The following is an 18,213-nucleotide window of genomic DNA, read 5'->3' on the forward strand; positions in this document are numbered from 1 at the left end:
TGTCAGTGGCTGGGAAACTGAAGCCAGTCATTTTCAGGTAATCACATTCGGCAAATGCCTTCACTTCCTGAATTAGTTCCAGATCCCATTTATTAAAAAAAAGCTGCAGAGTAAAACAGTGGCAGGAAAAAAGAGCGTATGACAGATGTCAGTTAATACAAATTAAAACAGGGCTGATAACAGAAAGTTCACAAGGATGTGGGATTGAAAGACAAAGAGAGCACAATCAGGCTTGCAGCAAGGAAGGTGATGTAGTGGAGTCTCAGGAAGGGAAGAGGATGTTGCTGATGAACTGGACTATGAAAACTCACTCATTTCTCAATCATACTTTATTTACGTGTTCACAAGGAGATCGGCCTTGCCTCTCATCAAATCGTTCTGAAGTTCAGATAATGAAATGTCTTTTTTCCCCAAGTACAGAAATTGATGCAGGGATTTCCAATCTTTTTTTATGCCATGGATCCCTGCCATTATCCGAGGGAGTCTGCAGACTCTATGTTGGGAACCCCTGCTAGGATACGGATATTGACCAATTGGTAACTTTGTGGATGTTCAAATTGCTTATTTGCATAATCAGACACCAGTCAAGCTAGGGTAATGGTCGCCAACCTGTCGATCTTTGAGACTTTCCTTGTAGATCCCGAGGGGAAAAAAAAGAAAATTAAATACACAAATACTGTTAAGAGATTGTTTCCGGGTTGCGGGGTTTAACCTGTTCTTTCTGCCCAGTGTGCATGCGTGTAGCTCCCCCGCCACGCACCACACAGTGTACTTCAGTGGTCCCCGACCACCGGGCTGTGAGTTAACCATATTGTGGTAACTTCTACTTTACAAAAAACCACTCGACAATTTGATGGCCAAAAGAGCACCTTTATCTGGGACGGCAAATGATATTTACAATACAGAGGCTTCCAGGTACCTCGTACGGCATGGGTGGAGGAACCATATACAATTCATACCAGGAGTGAAAAGAGCGGAAGTAAAAACCCCGCCAACCCGGAACCCACATCTTGTTGCCAACAGCTTCCCGATTAATATTAACGTACTTTTAATAATACTCACATTACAATAGATATGATTTGTCGATATGAAACGATATGAGTCAGCTGCACCTTTCCTCATTCCCTGTCACGCCCACTGTTAAAATTGAACCCACGCGAGGTTATCAGTCGCCTAAGTGCAGTGATACCCTTGCGCCAGGGATCACTGGTTAGCCTCGGGTAACCAGCAGCGGGAAGTGCTGTTGCTACTGGCCTGGAGTGCGGACAGATGGGCGCCACCTCTGAACCTGCTTAGCACACAGAGTGTTTGTGGGGAACCCAGTGCTAAAATATTCACAGGCGACCTAAGTAGCAGAGCAGCTACCTTGCTGCGATCTACCCTCAAGCCAAACTTTTGTTGGCCGATAGATCCTACAGGGGTGGGGGGGGGGGGGGGGGGGGGGGCGGGTGCGCACCCTGTCGCACTCCTCGCTCGGTCGTTCGCTCTCTCCGGGCTGTGACCACCGCGGCCCCGGCACGGGGACCTCCAGTCCTGACCTTGTCCTCTCACCCCACCCACAACCAGCTGCACCTAGCCAAGGCGTCTGGCGGCAGGTGGGCAGAGGCTGGATTTCGGGCCTGGAGGCTGTCTAATGAGGCAATGAAGCACTCAAAACTGCTTCGCTACCTTGAGTCCAAGCACCCTGCACTTAAAAGCAAACCCGTTGAATATTTTTGAGTGAAAAAACATGAGCAAGCGGGACAAAATCAAGTGCTGAGAGCCATGAAAACTAAATTGCGGATTAGACTGGACATAAGGAACCTGCTTTGAGTATCGTTGTATTCCGGTCGTGTTTAACACCCCAACCCCCCCCCTCCCCCTCCCCCCCCCCAGTTGGCCAGTCCGCAAGAATATTGTCAATATTAAACCGGTCGGTGGTGCAAAGAAAGGGTGGTGACCCCTGGTGTTCATACATTATTTCTACTTCCGGGTTGTGGGGTTTAACCCGGTCTTTTCTGCCTAGTGCCATGCGTGTGACCAACCGATTTGGACGATCTTGCCTTTCACTAAGGCCGTGGTAGGGGATCTTGGGCTTAAAAAGGTTGGTGACCACTACGCTAGGGTAATGCAGGTTTTACTTTAGTCCAGTGCCTTGTAAACTCATTTTCTGTCAGAATGATGTGGACTGCCTCCATTTTGCAGGTGGTGTGGTCATCTTTGCAATAAACTCATTACTGTACCTCAACCAGAGTGTCCCACCCTACGGGGTGTCCCTGAACAGCCTGACTAATGGGACAACGTCTTTCCCACTCCGTAAGTTGTCAGTTTACATTGTTTTGTCTTCCCTGGTCTGGAGCGTCATGGGACATGTATTAATTAAAGATCTGAAATGTGAATCGTAAATACAAGAGATTCTGCAGAAGTTGGATGCTCCTGTCACACTGAATGCATGCACGCATACCTCGACTCATTCTGTCCTTTTGTTTCAGTCCTTTCCCACCAACATCCAGGATAGTTCGCATGTTCTCGATCTCCTCAACAACTTTCAATTCCCTGGCCCTGATTGTGCCTCATTTTCACCATGGATGTCCAGTCCTTATAACTTCTGTTCCCCCATCAAGAAGGCCTTAACGCTCTCCACTTCTTTCTTGACAAAAGACCCAATCAGTTCCCCTCCTCTACCACCACCCTGACTGGTCCTCACCCTCAATAATTTCCCCTTTGGCTCCCCCCACTTTCACCAAACTCAAGGGGTAGTTGTGGGGGACCCGCTTGGGTCCCAGCTATGCCTGCCTTTTCGTTGGGTATGTCGAACAATCCATCTTCCAAGCCTTCCCTGTTAATGCTCCCCCATCTCTTTCCTTGCTACATTAACAACTGCATTGGTGCTACTTCTATGTATATAACATATGTAACATTATAATGTAGATAGAAACAAGACAATGTTTCTGAACCAGGATGTAAAGCGCAGTTGTACACATAACACAAGTTAACATGATATTAAGGATAAGGATGAATCACACACAAATAAAGTGCATTAACGTTAAACATCATAAGATGCAGAACAGATTAACCAGTGGACCTCCGAATACAATGTGGTGGAGGGGGAGTTCAGCAGCCTAATGTCTTTGGGGAAGTAACTTTCTCATTCTAACTGTTCTTGTTTTTATGTCTCCTGCCTGATGGTACCATGTCAGAGAGGATGCTGAATGGATGGATGGGATCCTTAATAATACTTGGGGCCCTATGTATTCAGCGCTCCTGATAGATGTTCCCAGTGGATGGTAGGGAGATGCCCTATGATCCTTTCAGCTGTTCTCACAATCCTTTGTGGTGGGGGGGGTGGGTGTGTGACCCTTGCTTGTCTTACTCTTAGTAAGTGGAGGTGCTGCTGTGCTGTCTTGTTCAGGGAGGTGATGTGAACTCCCAGGAACTTGGTGCACTTATCTCCCTCTACGGAGGAGTCTTGTATTTGCAGAGGGGGTGGTTCATCTGCTCCTTCCTGAAGTCCACAATGATTTCCTTTGTCTTCTCCCCATTCAGGCTTAAGTTCACATGGTCCATTTCTGACACTTTTCTCCAACCTCTCTCACCCCCCCTCCTCTCCCCCCTCTCCATCTGTGAAGGCAGACTGTCTGCCGTCATCTTTTATAAACCTACCGATTCCCACAGCTATTGACTTACCTCTTTCCACCCTGTCTGCATTAAAAATGCTATTCTCTTTTCTTAATTCCTTTGTCTCCACTGATTTCTTCCCAGTAAGAGGCTTCCTTTTTCAAGGCATCAGAGATGTCCTACTTCTTCAAAGAATGGGGTTTCCCTTCCTCCACCATTGATGTTGCTCTCACCCTCATCTTCTCCATTTCTTGACATCGACACTCACCCCATCTTTCTGCCATCATAACAGGGGTAGAGTTCCTCTTGTCCTCACCTAACACCCTATGAGCCTCCACATCCTACATATGATTCTCTGCAATTCCCACTATCTTCAACGGGATCCTATCACCAAATACTTCTTTACCTCCCCTCCCCCCGCGGGGCACTCTGCTTTCCACAGGGATCACTTCCTCAATGATTCCTTTGTTCTTTCATTCCTTCCCACTAATCTCCCTCCTGACACACATCCCTGCAAGTGACAGAAATGCTACACCTGCCCATTCACCTCCTCCATCATCTCCATTCAACACCCCAAACAGTCCTCCCAGGAGAGGTAACGCTTCACCTGCAAATCTGTTGAGTCATCTATTGTATCCGGTGCTCCTGATGTGGCCTCCTCTACATTAGTAAGACCCAACATAAATCAGAAGACTGCTTTGTTGGGCACTTCTGCTCCACCTGCAAAAGGTGCGATTTCCTGGTGGCTAACCATTTTCCTTCCTGTCCCCATTCCCATTCTGACATGTCAGTCCATGGTCTGCTCTTCTGCCGTGACAGAGGAGCAAAACCTCATCTTTTATAAGCTAGCCTTCAACTCAATGGCATAAACATCGATTTCTCCTTCTGGTAATTCTTTATCCCTCTTCCGTTCTTCTGTTTCCCATTCTGACCTCTTCTCCTCTCCTCACCTGCCTGTCACCTCTTTCTGGTGTCTCTCCTTTCCCAATTCTCCCATGGTCCGCTTTCCTCTCCTATCAGATTCCTCCTTCTCCAGCCCTTTTCCTTTTCCACCCATCATCTCCCAGCTTCTTTCTTCTTCCCTCCCAGACCCCCTTCTACCGCCCACCTGGCTTCACCTATCACTTTCTAGCTTGTCCTCCTTCCCCCTCCTCCCATCCTTTTTATTCTGGTATCATCCTACTTCCTTTCCAGTCCTGATGAAAGGCCTCAGTCTGAAATGTCAACTTCACTTCCATAGATGCTGCCTGACCTGTTGAGCTCCCAGGTGTGTGTTGAAATGTGAATCATGTTTACATGCTGAGTTTTCAGGCTCCTGTGCCATCATCTTGATGGTAGCAATAAGAAGAGGGCATGTCCTGGGTGATGGGGGCCCTTATCTGCAGCCTTCACAAGATACACATAAATTCCACACAGTGGTGACAGGAAAGGATACAAATAGTATTCAGCCATCTCCATCATTGGCGCTAGCCTGTCTAGCATTGAGGACGCCTTCAGAATCAGTCCCTCAAAAAGGCAGCATTCATCATTAAGGACCCCCATCATTGCTACCGTCAAGGAGCCTGAAGAGACACATCATATGTTTTAGGTACAGCTTCTTCCTCACCTTCATCAGATTTGAATGGACAGTGAACCATGGACACTAGCTCACTTTTGTTTTTCTTTTGCTCTCTTTTTGCACCATTTATTTAAGTTAATATTTTTTCTAGTTATAACTTACAGCTTTTAATTATGTATTGCAATGTACTGCTGCCAAAAAACAACATATATTACATAACATTTTAATAAAAGTCAGTTGTCCATATATCCCTGGTTTTGCCATCTTTTATCTTTTGTTTCCTTCCTTTAATAGTGCTTGTGTTCTGAATGAAGCTTGTCATAGCTTAGTACCAGATTAGAATCTACATCACCACTGGTTGAATAGTTGGGAAGATTAATTATTAGTACAGTGAACTAATAATTGTCAATTCACCTTCTGCTGTGTCCTCCTTCCCCTCTCTCCACCTTATTCTGGCATCTTTCTTTCCAGTCCTAATGAAGGGTCTCTTCCTAAAACATCAACTGTTTATTCAATTCTAAAGATGCTGCCTGACCTGCTGAGTTCTGCCTGCATTTTGTGTGTGTTGCTCTGGATTTCTAGTATCTGCAGAATCTCTTGTGCTTGTGATTTTGATAATTGTTCTTGTGGGATATATTCATATAACTAGGACTTCTCACCATTTACCAGGTCATCTTTTAGCTGTGTATCAGAAACCATTGCTCTGAGTGTTTATGTTTATATCATAAAGGGATTCAGGAGGCGGTGAAGATTACGCTGGACTGTGCCCAGGCTGCTTTTGTGTCCTATGACAAAGTGGTCATTTCCTTAAAGGGAGGTGAAATGTAAGTATTATTCTTTCATTTCAATAAGTATTTGGTACATAATAATATGATAAGCAACAAAGTATCTTCCCATAAACAGTTTTCATAACATTTGAAGATTAGACTCTATGTGAGGGGCTCTAAATGCAACTTTCTTCTGTAAATAGATTGGGAGAATGTGAATTTAATAAAAAAAGGTTAAGATTTCTTTGAATGGAAAGCCCATAAGACATAGGAGCAGAATAAGGCTATTTAGCCCATTGAGTCTTCTCTGCCAATCCATCATGGCCGATTCAACCCCATTCTTCTTCCTTCTCCTAAAGCCTTTGGTGCCCTGGCTAATGAAGGACCTTTCAAACTCCGTTGTAAATATATTCAATGACTTGTCTATTGAAGTTAGGCTAACTGACCTATAATTTTCTTTCTTTTGACTTCCTCCTTTCTTAAAGAGTTGAGTGATATTTGCAGTTTTCCAGTCCTCTGGACCTTGCCAGAATCAAGTGATTCTTCAAAGATGATGACCAATGCATTCATTATCTCTTCAGCAACATCACTCAGGACTCTAGGATGTCGTCCATCTGGTCCAGATGATTTATCCACCTTAAGACCTTTCAGTTTGCCAAGCACTTTTTCCTTTGTAATAGCAATGGCACTCACTCCTGCTCCCTGACACTCACAGACCTCTGGCACACTGCTAGTGTCTTCCACAGTGAAGACTGATGCAAAGTACTCGTTAAATTCATCTGCCATTTCTTTGTTCCCCATTACTAACTCACCAGCATCATTTTCCTGTGGTCTAATATCAACTCTGACCTCCCTTTTACTCTTTATATAACTGAAAAAACTTAGTGTCCTGCTTTATGTTATTGGCTAGTTTGCCCTCATATTTCATTTCTTCCCTTCTTACAGCTTTTTTTTTAGTCGCCTTTTCTAGCATTTTAAAAGCTTCCCAATCATCCAACTTCCCACTTATTTTTGCTACCTTATATGCCCTTTCCTTGGCTTTTATGCAATCCTTAACTTCCCTTGTCAGCCATGGTTGTCTACCCCTGCCTTTGAGAAATAATACTTCCGTGGCACAATGCTATCCATCTAACAAATGACCTTCCTAGTGATCCAATACCAACCTGATTTTCCCAATCTCCTTGCATATTAAAGTCCCCCACTACAATTGTGATGTTACCCTTATTACATGCTGTTTCCAGCTCCCTTTGCTATCCCAGCCCCACATCTTGGCTACTATTTGGAGACCTATATATGATTCCCATAATTGTTTTTTTTATCCTTGCAGTTTTTTAACTCTGTGTCACCTCTTTCTAAAAATGCAATTCCATCTCTTACCAACAGAGCGACACCACCTCCTATGCCTTCCTACCTGCCCTTTCGATATATCCTTTGATGTTAAGCTCCCAACTATGGCCGCCTTTTACCCATGACTTGGTGATGCCCACAATGTCGTACTGACCAGTCTCTAATTGCACCACAGGTTCGTCCACCTTATTCCAAATGCTCTGCACATTTAAATACAACACTTTCAGCCTCCTTTTGAACTTTGCTCCTTTTGAACTTTGCCTCTGTGGTACAATTTAACTCTTTGCTCTGTCTGCATTTGTATCCAATCATTGGCTTGTCCTTCCTTACATTCATGTTCATCCATAATCTACCTGTAAACCTGCTGGCTCATCCTCAGCTCTATCATCCTGGTTCCCAGTATTGATAAGGCAGTGAAACCTTTAACAGCATCCTGCATGGTAGGCATGTCCAGAGAATTAAATACACGGTTGCAGGGTGGATTAGTAAAGTTGGTACAACATTGTGGTAGGAGTCTAATGGTACTGTGCCACAGTGATTGGTACTGGGTCCGTTACTGTTTGTCACATGATTTGGAAATGAATGCAGGGAGAGATTTTCAGATAACACTAAAATTGATGGTATAGTGGCCAGCCAAGAAAGTTGTTTATCTACTAAATCAATTGGCAAAGTGGGCAAGAGAATGGCAGATCCAAACATTCGTTTATTTTCAAATAGTCAACTCCGAACTTCTTCAGTTCTCCAATTAGCCATGAATCCAAGAAAGAAAAGAAAGGCAGCACGATCATCAACTCCTGAATCCCACCTCCCCGCAAGAAAAAAACGGAATGGGCACATCAACCCCCCCCCCCCCCCCCCGATCTCTCTTCCCACTCAAAATGCGGGCAAAACAGATCAGGCACATCACCCCCCCACCCCCCGACTCCCCTGCAAATCCCAGCACCCACGCAATAAAATGAACAGAATGGATCAGGTACATTGGCTCCCAGATCCCTCTCTCCACACAAAAATAATGAGATCAGGCAAAAAAAAATAGAATATAAGAAGACAGAAGAAAAAAGAGAGTATCGTATAAGTCCACATCCAAAACGCAGAAAACCCTGGTCAGCACTCTCTGGGTGCAGTGGCAGGCTCTCCCCAATCCAGTTCAGAGCAACCAATCAATAGGCAAGCAGCCAGCGCTCACCCTCTGTGTGGAATAGGACCTTATGACACTTGGAGCTGCGCTGGTCAGCAACTCCTGATTGAACCGTAGCCTAATCACAGGACAATTTACAATGACCAATTAACCCACCAATCGATATGTCCTTGGACTGTGGAAGGAACCCAGAGCACTTTGAGGAAACCCAAGTCATGGGAGGACGTACAAATTCCTTACAGACAGTGGCGGGAATGGAACCTGGGTCGCTGGTTCTGTAAAGCGTTGCGTTAGCCACTACCCATCCATGTTCTACTCCTGCTTCTTTACCTTGTGGTCTTGTATCCCCAAGCAGTAGGGCTGATCAACACATCCACCCAGTAACCCACCTCTCAACACCCCCAGCCCAGCTGACTTTATCACTTCCTGTCAGAGCCACCTTATGTACTGACACTCCTGTGGCTAACATCACTTTTTGGACATGCAATCAATATATGTATCTTATGTACTTATATTTTTTGTGTGTTTTTTTTATTATTGTGTTAGTTATCTTGTGTTTTTTGTGCTGACTCAGATTCAGAATAACAATTATTTCAAGATTTAAGATTGATGTTATTTTCTGTACTGAAGTGTATTGAGAATGAAATGCTCCACATCCGATGCAGCACAAGCAACACACCTAAGACAATGAACACAATAACAAAAATAGTAGGATCACATAATATGTCCATAAAGCGATACTAGACTGTACATAAGGTGACTGGTGGGAAATAACGAAGTAGCGGTGGAGTTGGTGGGTGGATCAGCCTTACTGCTTGGGGAAAGTTACTGATGGAGTTTCATTCTCTTTTGCTCATGTGTACTGGAAATGACATCTGAGCAGCTGTCATTGTTTCATCCCCACAGATATGTGTTGACTCTGATAACTGACGGAATGAGGAGTGTCCGTGCTTTCCACTTCGACAAGGCAGCGGCCAGTGTCCTTACCACTTGTGTAAGTTCTAGCACTCACTTATTCTGATTTTTCTTCTTTTATGAGCTCCTTGTTAAGTACTAATAGAAGTTTTGTAAGCATACTCAATCCTATATGGAATTCTGCATGTTAAAGATTAGCTTTATTTGTCATATGTGCATCAAAAAATACAGTGAAATCCATCGCTTTTGATAACGAGCAGTACAGTCATAGACTGCAGGGGGCAGCCTGCAAGTGTTGCTATGGTTCTGGCACCAATAACAGCACACCCACATCTTGCGAACAGTAATTTGTATGGCCTAGGAATGTGGGAGGAAATCAGAGCACCCAGAGGAAACCTATACAATCACAGGGAGAACATAGCAACTCCTTACAGATAGCGGTGAGAATTGAACCCTGTTCTTACAACTGGTGCTAATAAGGTTCATTTATTATCAAAGTATACAACTCTGAGATTCTTCAATTCTCCGGGTAGCCATGAAACCAAGAAAGAAAAGAAAGGCAGCATAATCTTCAACCCTCAAATTGTTCCTCCGACACAAAAAAAATAATGAGAAGACTGGGTGGGAAAACACAGAATATAAAAACTATAAGACTTGAAAAAAAAGTCTATAGTCCAAGTCGTCATTATAAACCACAGAAAAAACCTGGGCAACTCTCTCTGGGTGCATTACACTAACTGCTACACTATCCTGCCGCCATACCATCTGCTAGAACTATCTTGGAAAAAAAATGGGAGGGCTGTAATGTCTCCCCCTGATCTTAGATTTCTAACACCAAGTTGCTTCCTGATCTATCAGTGCTGTTTGTTTGTGTATGTGTGTTTTTATATACACACATGCACACACGCATGAGTGTGAACAAGAGCTGTTGTAGAACTGCTACTGTAATTGCTTAGAAGTTTCCGTCATATTTACTGATGATTTGAGATTAGACAATCAAGTACAATTTGAATAAGTTTAAAATTTTGAGTACACACAAATTGCTGGAGGAACTCACAGGCCAGGAATAATCAATCATAGGATAGGAGTAAGCAGTCGACATTTTGGGCTGAGACTCTTCCACTCCATAGATGCCGCCTGACTTACTGAGTTCCTCCAACATTTTTTGGGTGTTACTCTGTATTTCCAACACCTGCAGAATCTCTGGAGTTGAAACTTTTGAAATGTGATGGACTGGAAATGGGAAAGGTATATTCTGATGTGGTGAGAACTGATGAGGTGTGATGAATGGTAAAATTAAGTTAGTTACTTAAAGAAGAAAAATTAGAAAGCTGTTTTTCCACAAAAGGATGCCAAAAATCTGGAACTTTTCCATGAAATGACTTCAGTGGTTGAGGGTATTTGGAGCTTACAGAACCTGGAGTGATATCTTCCCATGTATGGTATGATAAATGGAGTCCAGTGGAATGGTAGAACTAAAGGTCTGTCCCTGATGCAACATGCACAAAGCTGAGGGAACTCACTGGGTCAGGCAGCATCTATGGAGGGAAATGGACAGTTGACATTTCGGGGGAGACCCTTCATCATGCTTGAAACCCCGAGGTCAACTTGTCTGGTGGCCTGTGGCCCAATGTCTGAGAGCCTCGTGCCAAGGACAAGAGGCCCAGAGGTGGCCTGTCCTGGGGTTAGAGGCCTGTCTTTGTGTGTGAGTGGGTGGGAAATGGGCTTGTTTTGCTGTTGTTGTTTTTTTTACTGTTTTGTTGCTGCGGCTTCTGTTGTGCTGTTGAATATTGTGGGCATGCTATAACAGCACGGCTATTGTGGCAACACTTGTGGGGCGATCCAGCGAATCTGTGGGTTGTGTTGGTTGTTAATGCAAGCGATGCATTTCATTCCATGCTTTGATGTACATGTGATAAATAAATCTGAATCTGGTCCTTCTGTGTTCACAGATGACTACTCTGGAGCCAGGCTATCTGTTCCTTGGGTCCCGTTTGGGCAATTCCCTTCTATTGAGGTATACAGAGAAACTGCAGGAAGCTCCAATGGACGTTGGAAAAGATCGTGAGAAACAGGTATTACGTGTAATGTTCTGTAATTTACCTTTGCTGTTAGTGTTTAATAGTGAAAAAAAAATCTCATTTAATAAAACGTGGGTGGGTACATGGATGTCTTATAAAGATAGATTGAGTGAGCTAGGACTTTTCTCTTTGTAGCGAAGGAGAATGAGAGGTGACTTGATAGAGATGTACAAGATGAGAGGCATACATAGAATGGTCAGTCAGAGACTTTTGCCAGGGCTGAAATAAATGACACTTTCATCTCCTTTGTACCTACTCCCCAGCACCTTAAACCTGTGTCCACTTGTGGCAACCATTTCAGCCCTGGGGAATAGAAATAAATGTGCAGACTATTTTCTAAATAAGGAGAAAATCCATGGACATTGAAGAGTGGTCATTTGGGCCGAAATCGCAGGTCAATGTACTGTTCACATTCAGGTTAATCTATGGGGAAAGGTTAGTTGCTCACTGCTACCACAGGGAAATGTTAGTTTGTAGTATAGAAGGTAAAAGCATTATTTTCCTGGCCAGTATTGCTGATTGTTCAAGTTTTGTTCTGTTCTGCAGGAAGAGCCACCCAACAAAAAGAAGCGCCTGGATTTGTCTGCTGGCTGGATTGGTGAGCATCTCCTGGAACCATTGGCTGTTTCCTTACACATCCGAGGAGTGGGTGCAACTCATCAGTAGCTGCACAGAACATTATAGCAAGTGAACACGTTCTTCAGCAAAGGCTGTCTGCACCAAGCACAAGGCAGAGTTAAACTAAATCCTTTCTGCCTGTGTGGCACATCACTCTTATCCCCCATTCCCTACTTAGTTGCTTCCACCACTCCTGTCATGCAACCCCTTCAGGGCACCAACCACTCTGTCTCCAGTGTGAATGCCCACAAGATAATGAATCTCCAAGTAGTACAGAGTGCCATATGCAGTGGATTCCAGTTATTTGGGGCACATTGGGACCAGTAGTGATAAAGGAATAAGAAAAGACAAACTACTGTACAACTCAGTAACAAATTATGTATTTAAATGAGATCCAGAACAAATTAGAACACTATCAATAGTACTACAGTACTATAAAACTGTGTTAGTTCCTAATAGTTATTCACAGTGTACACTGTCGTGTACGGAGTGTCCATGGAGAGGTAGCACCTCTCGGGAAGGAGCTTGTCGTATCCATTCTGAGGCAGCTCACTCACCTTTGGACCCCACTGACACTCACCTGTGGCTCCGAGTAACTGCATGCAACAGCGGCCACACCCCGCTACACTGCTTCACGGGTGGGCTGTATCAAGTGAAGGTAGCTGGTGAGTCCCAATACCCTGGTGAAATGGAGACATGCCTGTTCTAACCTGTAAGGTCAGCTCCGGCAAACTGGGCGGATGAGATCAAATCCAAGGGACAAGTAGGATGTTCTGCATCGCTTCATGGAGAGCGAAGAGCAACCAAGGAACGGCCCAGTTTGTGATGACTACTTGTACCACTGGACTCAGACTTCTGAGGTCAAGGGAGTGGACCTGTCCTAGAGCAACAGCTTATGTACTCTTTAAAAACTCTCCCGCACGGATTCCACTGCAATAATCATATGACAATGAATACGCTGCTGTGTTTTAATTGACTAAATGAACAAGATCAGCCTGCACACAATACTTTCAACAATTGCATCCTCCAAATCTTTATTCCCTTCCATTGCAACAGTGGGGATTATTGTTGATACCTTCAAATTCTTCATAGCCCTAACCTGAAGAAGTGAAATCATTTTCACTCCCAGCCGTTTCTGACATCTTCAAGCCTGAATGCCAGTGACCGAAACAGTTCCAAATTGTCTTACTGCTTTTTTCTCGCCAACTATGACAAAAGTCACTGCATTTTGAGCACAAACACATGCAAATGATTTTATTTAAAAACTGCTTGCTCTGTGTACGGTTCAGTGTCTTAACAGCCACATGTTTGACACTAGTTAGAAACTGTTCGGCAACAGTTTTCTGTTCTAATTAAGTGGCATAATGTCCCAAAGAAAAGAAGGCAATCCTGGCTATTTTCTCAATTAGTTTTTGTTCCTTTAACAGTTGATCCAAATAAGCAGCTGCCCTGATCACCATTGGACCAATTAACTGGAATCCACTGTATGTACTTTGATGATAAATTTACTTTGAACTTTGATATAATGATACAAATAAAACTTGCCCTTCACATCTCCTTTAAACTTCACCCTTCTCACCTTAAAAACGTCATCTGGTACTTGATATTCTGCTCTGGCAGGAATAACATTTTCACTGATACTTTTGTCATCTTATAAATTTGTGTCAAGTCTTCCCTCATTCTAGAGAAAACAACCCAGCTTTGTTCAAATTCTCCTTACATTTCGTATCCTCTAATCCAGGCAGCATCCTGTCAAGGGGTGCTCCATATAATATTCCAACTGGAATGAAGCAAAGGTTTACACAGCTGCAGCATGTTCAGTGTGCAGTATGTCATGATATAAAGTTGAATTTGTAATAGAAAGCTGACAAGTTGATGGTGTATGGTTGGCGGCCTCGGTCCCTTACGGTACCATCTCTTTCCACAGTTAGCTTCCACCAGTAGTAGAGAGAGATTGTTCTCCAACTTCACCACCCTATGTCATAGAGCAATACAGCACAGACCCAGGCCCTTTGCAACGTCAAGTCCATGCCAAACCCATCAATCTGCACTTGGACTATTGCCCTCTTTACCCTTCCCATCCAAATACATATCCAAACTTTATCTTAATTGTTGCAGTTGAACCCACATTCACCACTTCGGTTGGCAGTTCATTCCACACTCCCACCATCCTCTGAGTGAAGAAGTTCCCCATTGGGTTTCCCTTAACCTATGATCTCTCGTCCTAGGTTTTAACTCGATGGTTATTGTTTATTCCAGCTGGTGATGTTGCTCTGTTGGATGACATGGATGAGATTGAAGTGTACGGGAACGAGGCCCAATCAGGCACTCAGCTAGCCACCTATTCCTTTGAGGTACGATGTGATTTGTCAGTTGTCATCAGGATCAGGTTTATTATTTCGTGAAATTTGCTTTGCGGCAGCAGTACAGTGCATAAAAATTACTATTATGTTATTTGCTATTTATTATACATTTCTTACAAATTTCTTATAAGTAATGCAAAAATAGTGGGGTAATGTTCATGGGTTCATGGACTGTTCAGAAGTCTGATGATGGTGGGGAAGAAACTATTTCTGAAATGTTGAGTGCTTGTCGTCAGTGAGAAGAGGGCATGTCCTGGGTGATGGGTATCGTCAGTAACGGATGCCACCTTTTTGAGGCATTGCCTTTTGAAAATGTGCTCAATGGTTGTGCTCATGATGGAGCTGGCTGAGTGGACAACACTCACCACTTTTTTCAATGGTTTTGAAACCCTGCAGGCTTTAACAATTCATGTAAAGCTGCTGCTAATAGATAATGTCTGTATTTCAGCAGGGACGCACTTCCTTGTGACAAATTGTTCTCTTTGCATAGTCACAACTGAGGTGACCAAAGAGGAGAAAGAATTGTTAATTTTGGGTGTTCCTGCTGTGAATGAAAGAGTATGGTGTGTAGTTCTGGTCACCTACCCACAGGAAAGATGTCAACATGATTGAAAGAGTACAGATAAAATTTACAAGGATAATGCTGGGAATTGACTTCGGTTATAGGGAAAGTTGAATAGATTAGGACTTCGTTCTCTGGAGCATAGGAGAATGGGGGAGATTTCACAGAGGTATTCAAAATGATGAGGGTTATAGACAAGATAAATGTAAACAGGCTTTTTCCACCGAGGTTGGGTGAGGCTAGAACAAGAGGTCATAGGCTTATGGTGAAAGGTGAAATGTTTTAGGAGAGCATGAGGGGTGTCTTCACTCAGAGTGGTGCGAGTGAGCTGCCAGGGAAGTGGTAAGATTTGGGTTTGATTTCAACTTTTGGTACATGGATGGGAGGGTTATGGAGGGCAATGGTCTGGGTGCAATTTAACATTTCGGCAGAGTAGATGGGCCAAAGGGCCTGTTTTTGTGCTGTAGTGTTTTGCACCTGAGTCCTGATGAAGTGTCTTAGCCCAAAACATTGATTGTTTATTCCCCTTCACAGATGCTGCCTGACCTGCCGAGTTCCTCCACCATTTTGTGTGCGTTGCTGTAGATCTCCAGCATCTGCAATCTCTTGAGTTTTTGTTATTAGTCACAGGCCAAGGGCATCCTCATTCACCATATAACAATAAGCACAACTTGTCTTCACTTGCCTTGCACTGCTAATGGAGAGCCAGTGACCATGGAGACCCAAAATATTGCAAATGCTGCAATTTAGCACAGATTCAGATTTACTTATCACGGGGTGCCATAGTAGCTAATAATTTGCAGGATACTATTACAACTTAGGACGTCAGGTATAAATTCTGGCATCAACCATAAGCAAATTTGTGCGTTTCTTCTCGCATGCATATGGGCTTTCTCTGGCTGTTCTTGTTTCCTCCCACAGTCCAAAGGCATACCGATTAATATGTTAATTGGTCATTGTGTTTTCCTGTGAATGTGCTGGGGTTAAAGTTGGTGGGTTGCTGGGCAGTGCAGTCAAAAAGGGCCTACTCTAAGCTGCACCTCCAAATAAAAATAAAACTTGTACATTAAAACATACAATGATGCTCAAGATTTCCAGCATCTGCAGAAATTTTTGTGCTCAAGTCTGTCTATTTGTTTCAAACTTTTTGTTACATATGTTGAGCTACCTTTCTGAGGAACTTTATGATTTGAAAGTATTATCTGTACCTTGACTCACTACGGGCTAAAACCCAGAATTTGAACTGTAAACACAGGAGATTGTGCAGATGCTGGAAATCCAGAGCAACAAACACAAAATGCAGGAAGAACTCAGCAAGTCAGGCAGCATCAACAGAAATGAATAAACAGTCGATGTTTCACACCAAGGCCCTTCAGGATTGGTAAGGGAGGGCAGAGAAGTCAGAATTAGGGGGTGGGCACAGTTGGAGGAGGGTAATATAAGTTGATAGGTGAGACCAGGTGAGGAGAATGTTGGGTGGGGATGGGAGATGAAGTGAGAACCTGTGAGGTGATAGGTGGAAGAGGTAAAGGACTGAAGAAGAAGGGAAGCCTGTTTTGAAAATGCACCGGCTTCCCTACTGTCAAAGTAATTTACTTAAGACCGTAAACATAGAAACAAAAATTGACCATTTGGCCAGTCAATTCTGTTCTGCCATTTCATCGTGGCTGATTTATTTTCCTCTCAACTCCATTCCCCTGTCTTCTCTCCATAACCTTTAACGTCCTGACTAATCAAGAACCTATCAACTTCTGCTTTAACCTTGGTGTCTTCCTGCAGGTCTGTGACAGTATATTGAATATTGGTCCTTGCGTGAATGCTTCCATGGGAGAACCTGCTTTCCTCTCTGAAGAGGTGAGTGAGAATTGGTTGCTAAGAAGAAGAGTAAAAATGTAGCAGGTCAGTCTATCTGAGTGGGAGGGTAGTGTCTTGGGTATGGATTTTTCCACCTATGAGAAAATCGGATACATTCCCACTTTCCAAAGAGTGTTGGGGATGAAGAAAGGACTAGTAGAATGACAGACTTAAAGGAGATTAAAGAATAGTTTTATTGCGTTGGGAAGATTGTGCTGGACAGCCTGCAAGTAATGGCACTCTTCCCTCACCAACGTAGCGTGTTCACAGCTTACTAACCCTTTGGATCACTCCGAAAAATCCCACATAGACATGGGGGAACATACAAACTCTTTACAGACAGCAGCGAGAATTGAATCCTGATTGGGATCACTGGTAAACTGTTTGTTAATCATAATGCTACTGTGCCACCTGTTAGTCGGATCATTGGCCGCTGTAACTTGTACAGTGATGCTAGAGAGTTTGTGAACCCTTCAGAATTTTCTGTTTCTGAATAATATGACCTAAAATGTGATCAGATTTGCATGTGTCCTAAAACTAGATAGAGAACCCAATTAAATAAGTAACACAAAAGTATTATACTTCTTTATTTATTGAGAAAAATAATCTAATATCACATGTATTTATTTGAAAAAGTATGTGAAGCTCTGGGATTATCAGTTCATTTAAATGGGAAATTAGAGTCAGGTGTTTCAATCAATGGGATGACAATCAGATGTGAGTGTGGGAAGCCCTGCCCTACTTAAAGAACATAAACCTGTGTCTTCACTATCAAAGTATGATCTTAACTATATAACAATTACAGCACGGAAACAGGCCATCTCGGCCCTTCTAGTCTGTGCCGAACGCTTACTCTCATCTAGTCCCACTGACCCACACTCAGCCCATAACCCTCCATACCTTTCCTGTCCATGTACATATCCAATTTTACTTTAAATGACAATATCGAACTGGCCTCTACCACTTCTACTAGAAGCTCATTCCACACAGCTATCACTCTCTGAGTAAAGAAATTCCCCCTCGTGTTACCCTTAAACTTTTGCCCCTTAACTCTCAACTCATGTCCTCTTGTTTGAATCTCCCCTACTCTCAATGGAAAAAGCCTATCCACGTCAACTCTATCTATCCCCCTCATAATTTTAAATACCTCTATCAAGTCCCCCCTCAACCAACCTTCTATGCTTCAAAGAATAAAGACCTAACTTGTTCAATCTTTCCCTATAAGTTAGGTGCTGAAACCCAGGTAACGTTCTAGTAAATCTTGACCACACATTTGGAAGTGTGCCGTGCCTTGATCAAGGGAAGTTTCTGAGGACCTCAGATAAAACAAAGTTATTGATGGTCACCAGTCTAGAAAAGGATACAAAACCATTTGGGCTCCACCAATCCACAGTCAGGCAGATGGTGTACAAA

General features: G+C 43.4%; 1 protein-coding gene across 1 annotated transcript in view; it reads left to right on the plus strand.

Annotated features, from left to right (window-relative positions):
- The window catches only part of cpsf1 (cleavage and polyadenylation specific factor 1), a 151,079-nt gene that overhangs the window by 58,439 nt on the left and 74,427 nt on the right, over window positions 1-18,213 (plus strand). The window contains exons 9-15 of the mRNA XM_059971633.1: window positions 2,185-2,295; window positions 5,886-5,979; window positions 9,314-9,401; window positions 11,275-11,397; window positions 11,950-12,001; window positions 14,281-14,375; window positions 16,726-16,800. Coding sequence (XP_059827616.1) covers window positions 2,185-2,295; window positions 5,886-5,979; window positions 9,314-9,401; window positions 11,275-11,397; window positions 11,950-12,001; window positions 14,281-14,375; window positions 16,726-16,800 — 638 coding nt within the window. The remainder of the gene's footprint in view (window positions 1-2,184; window positions 2,296-5,885; window positions 5,980-9,313; window positions 9,402-11,274; window positions 11,398-11,949; window positions 12,002-14,280; window positions 14,376-16,725; window positions 16,801-18,213) is intronic.

Source organism: Hypanus sabinus, chromosome 6 (genome assembly GCF_030144855.1).
Source record: "Hypanus sabinus isolate sHypSab1 chromosome 6, sHypSab1.hap1, whole genome shotgun sequence".
NCBI lineage: Eukaryota > Metazoa > Chordata > Chondrichthyes > Myliobatiformes > Dasyatidae > Hypanus > Hypanus sabinus.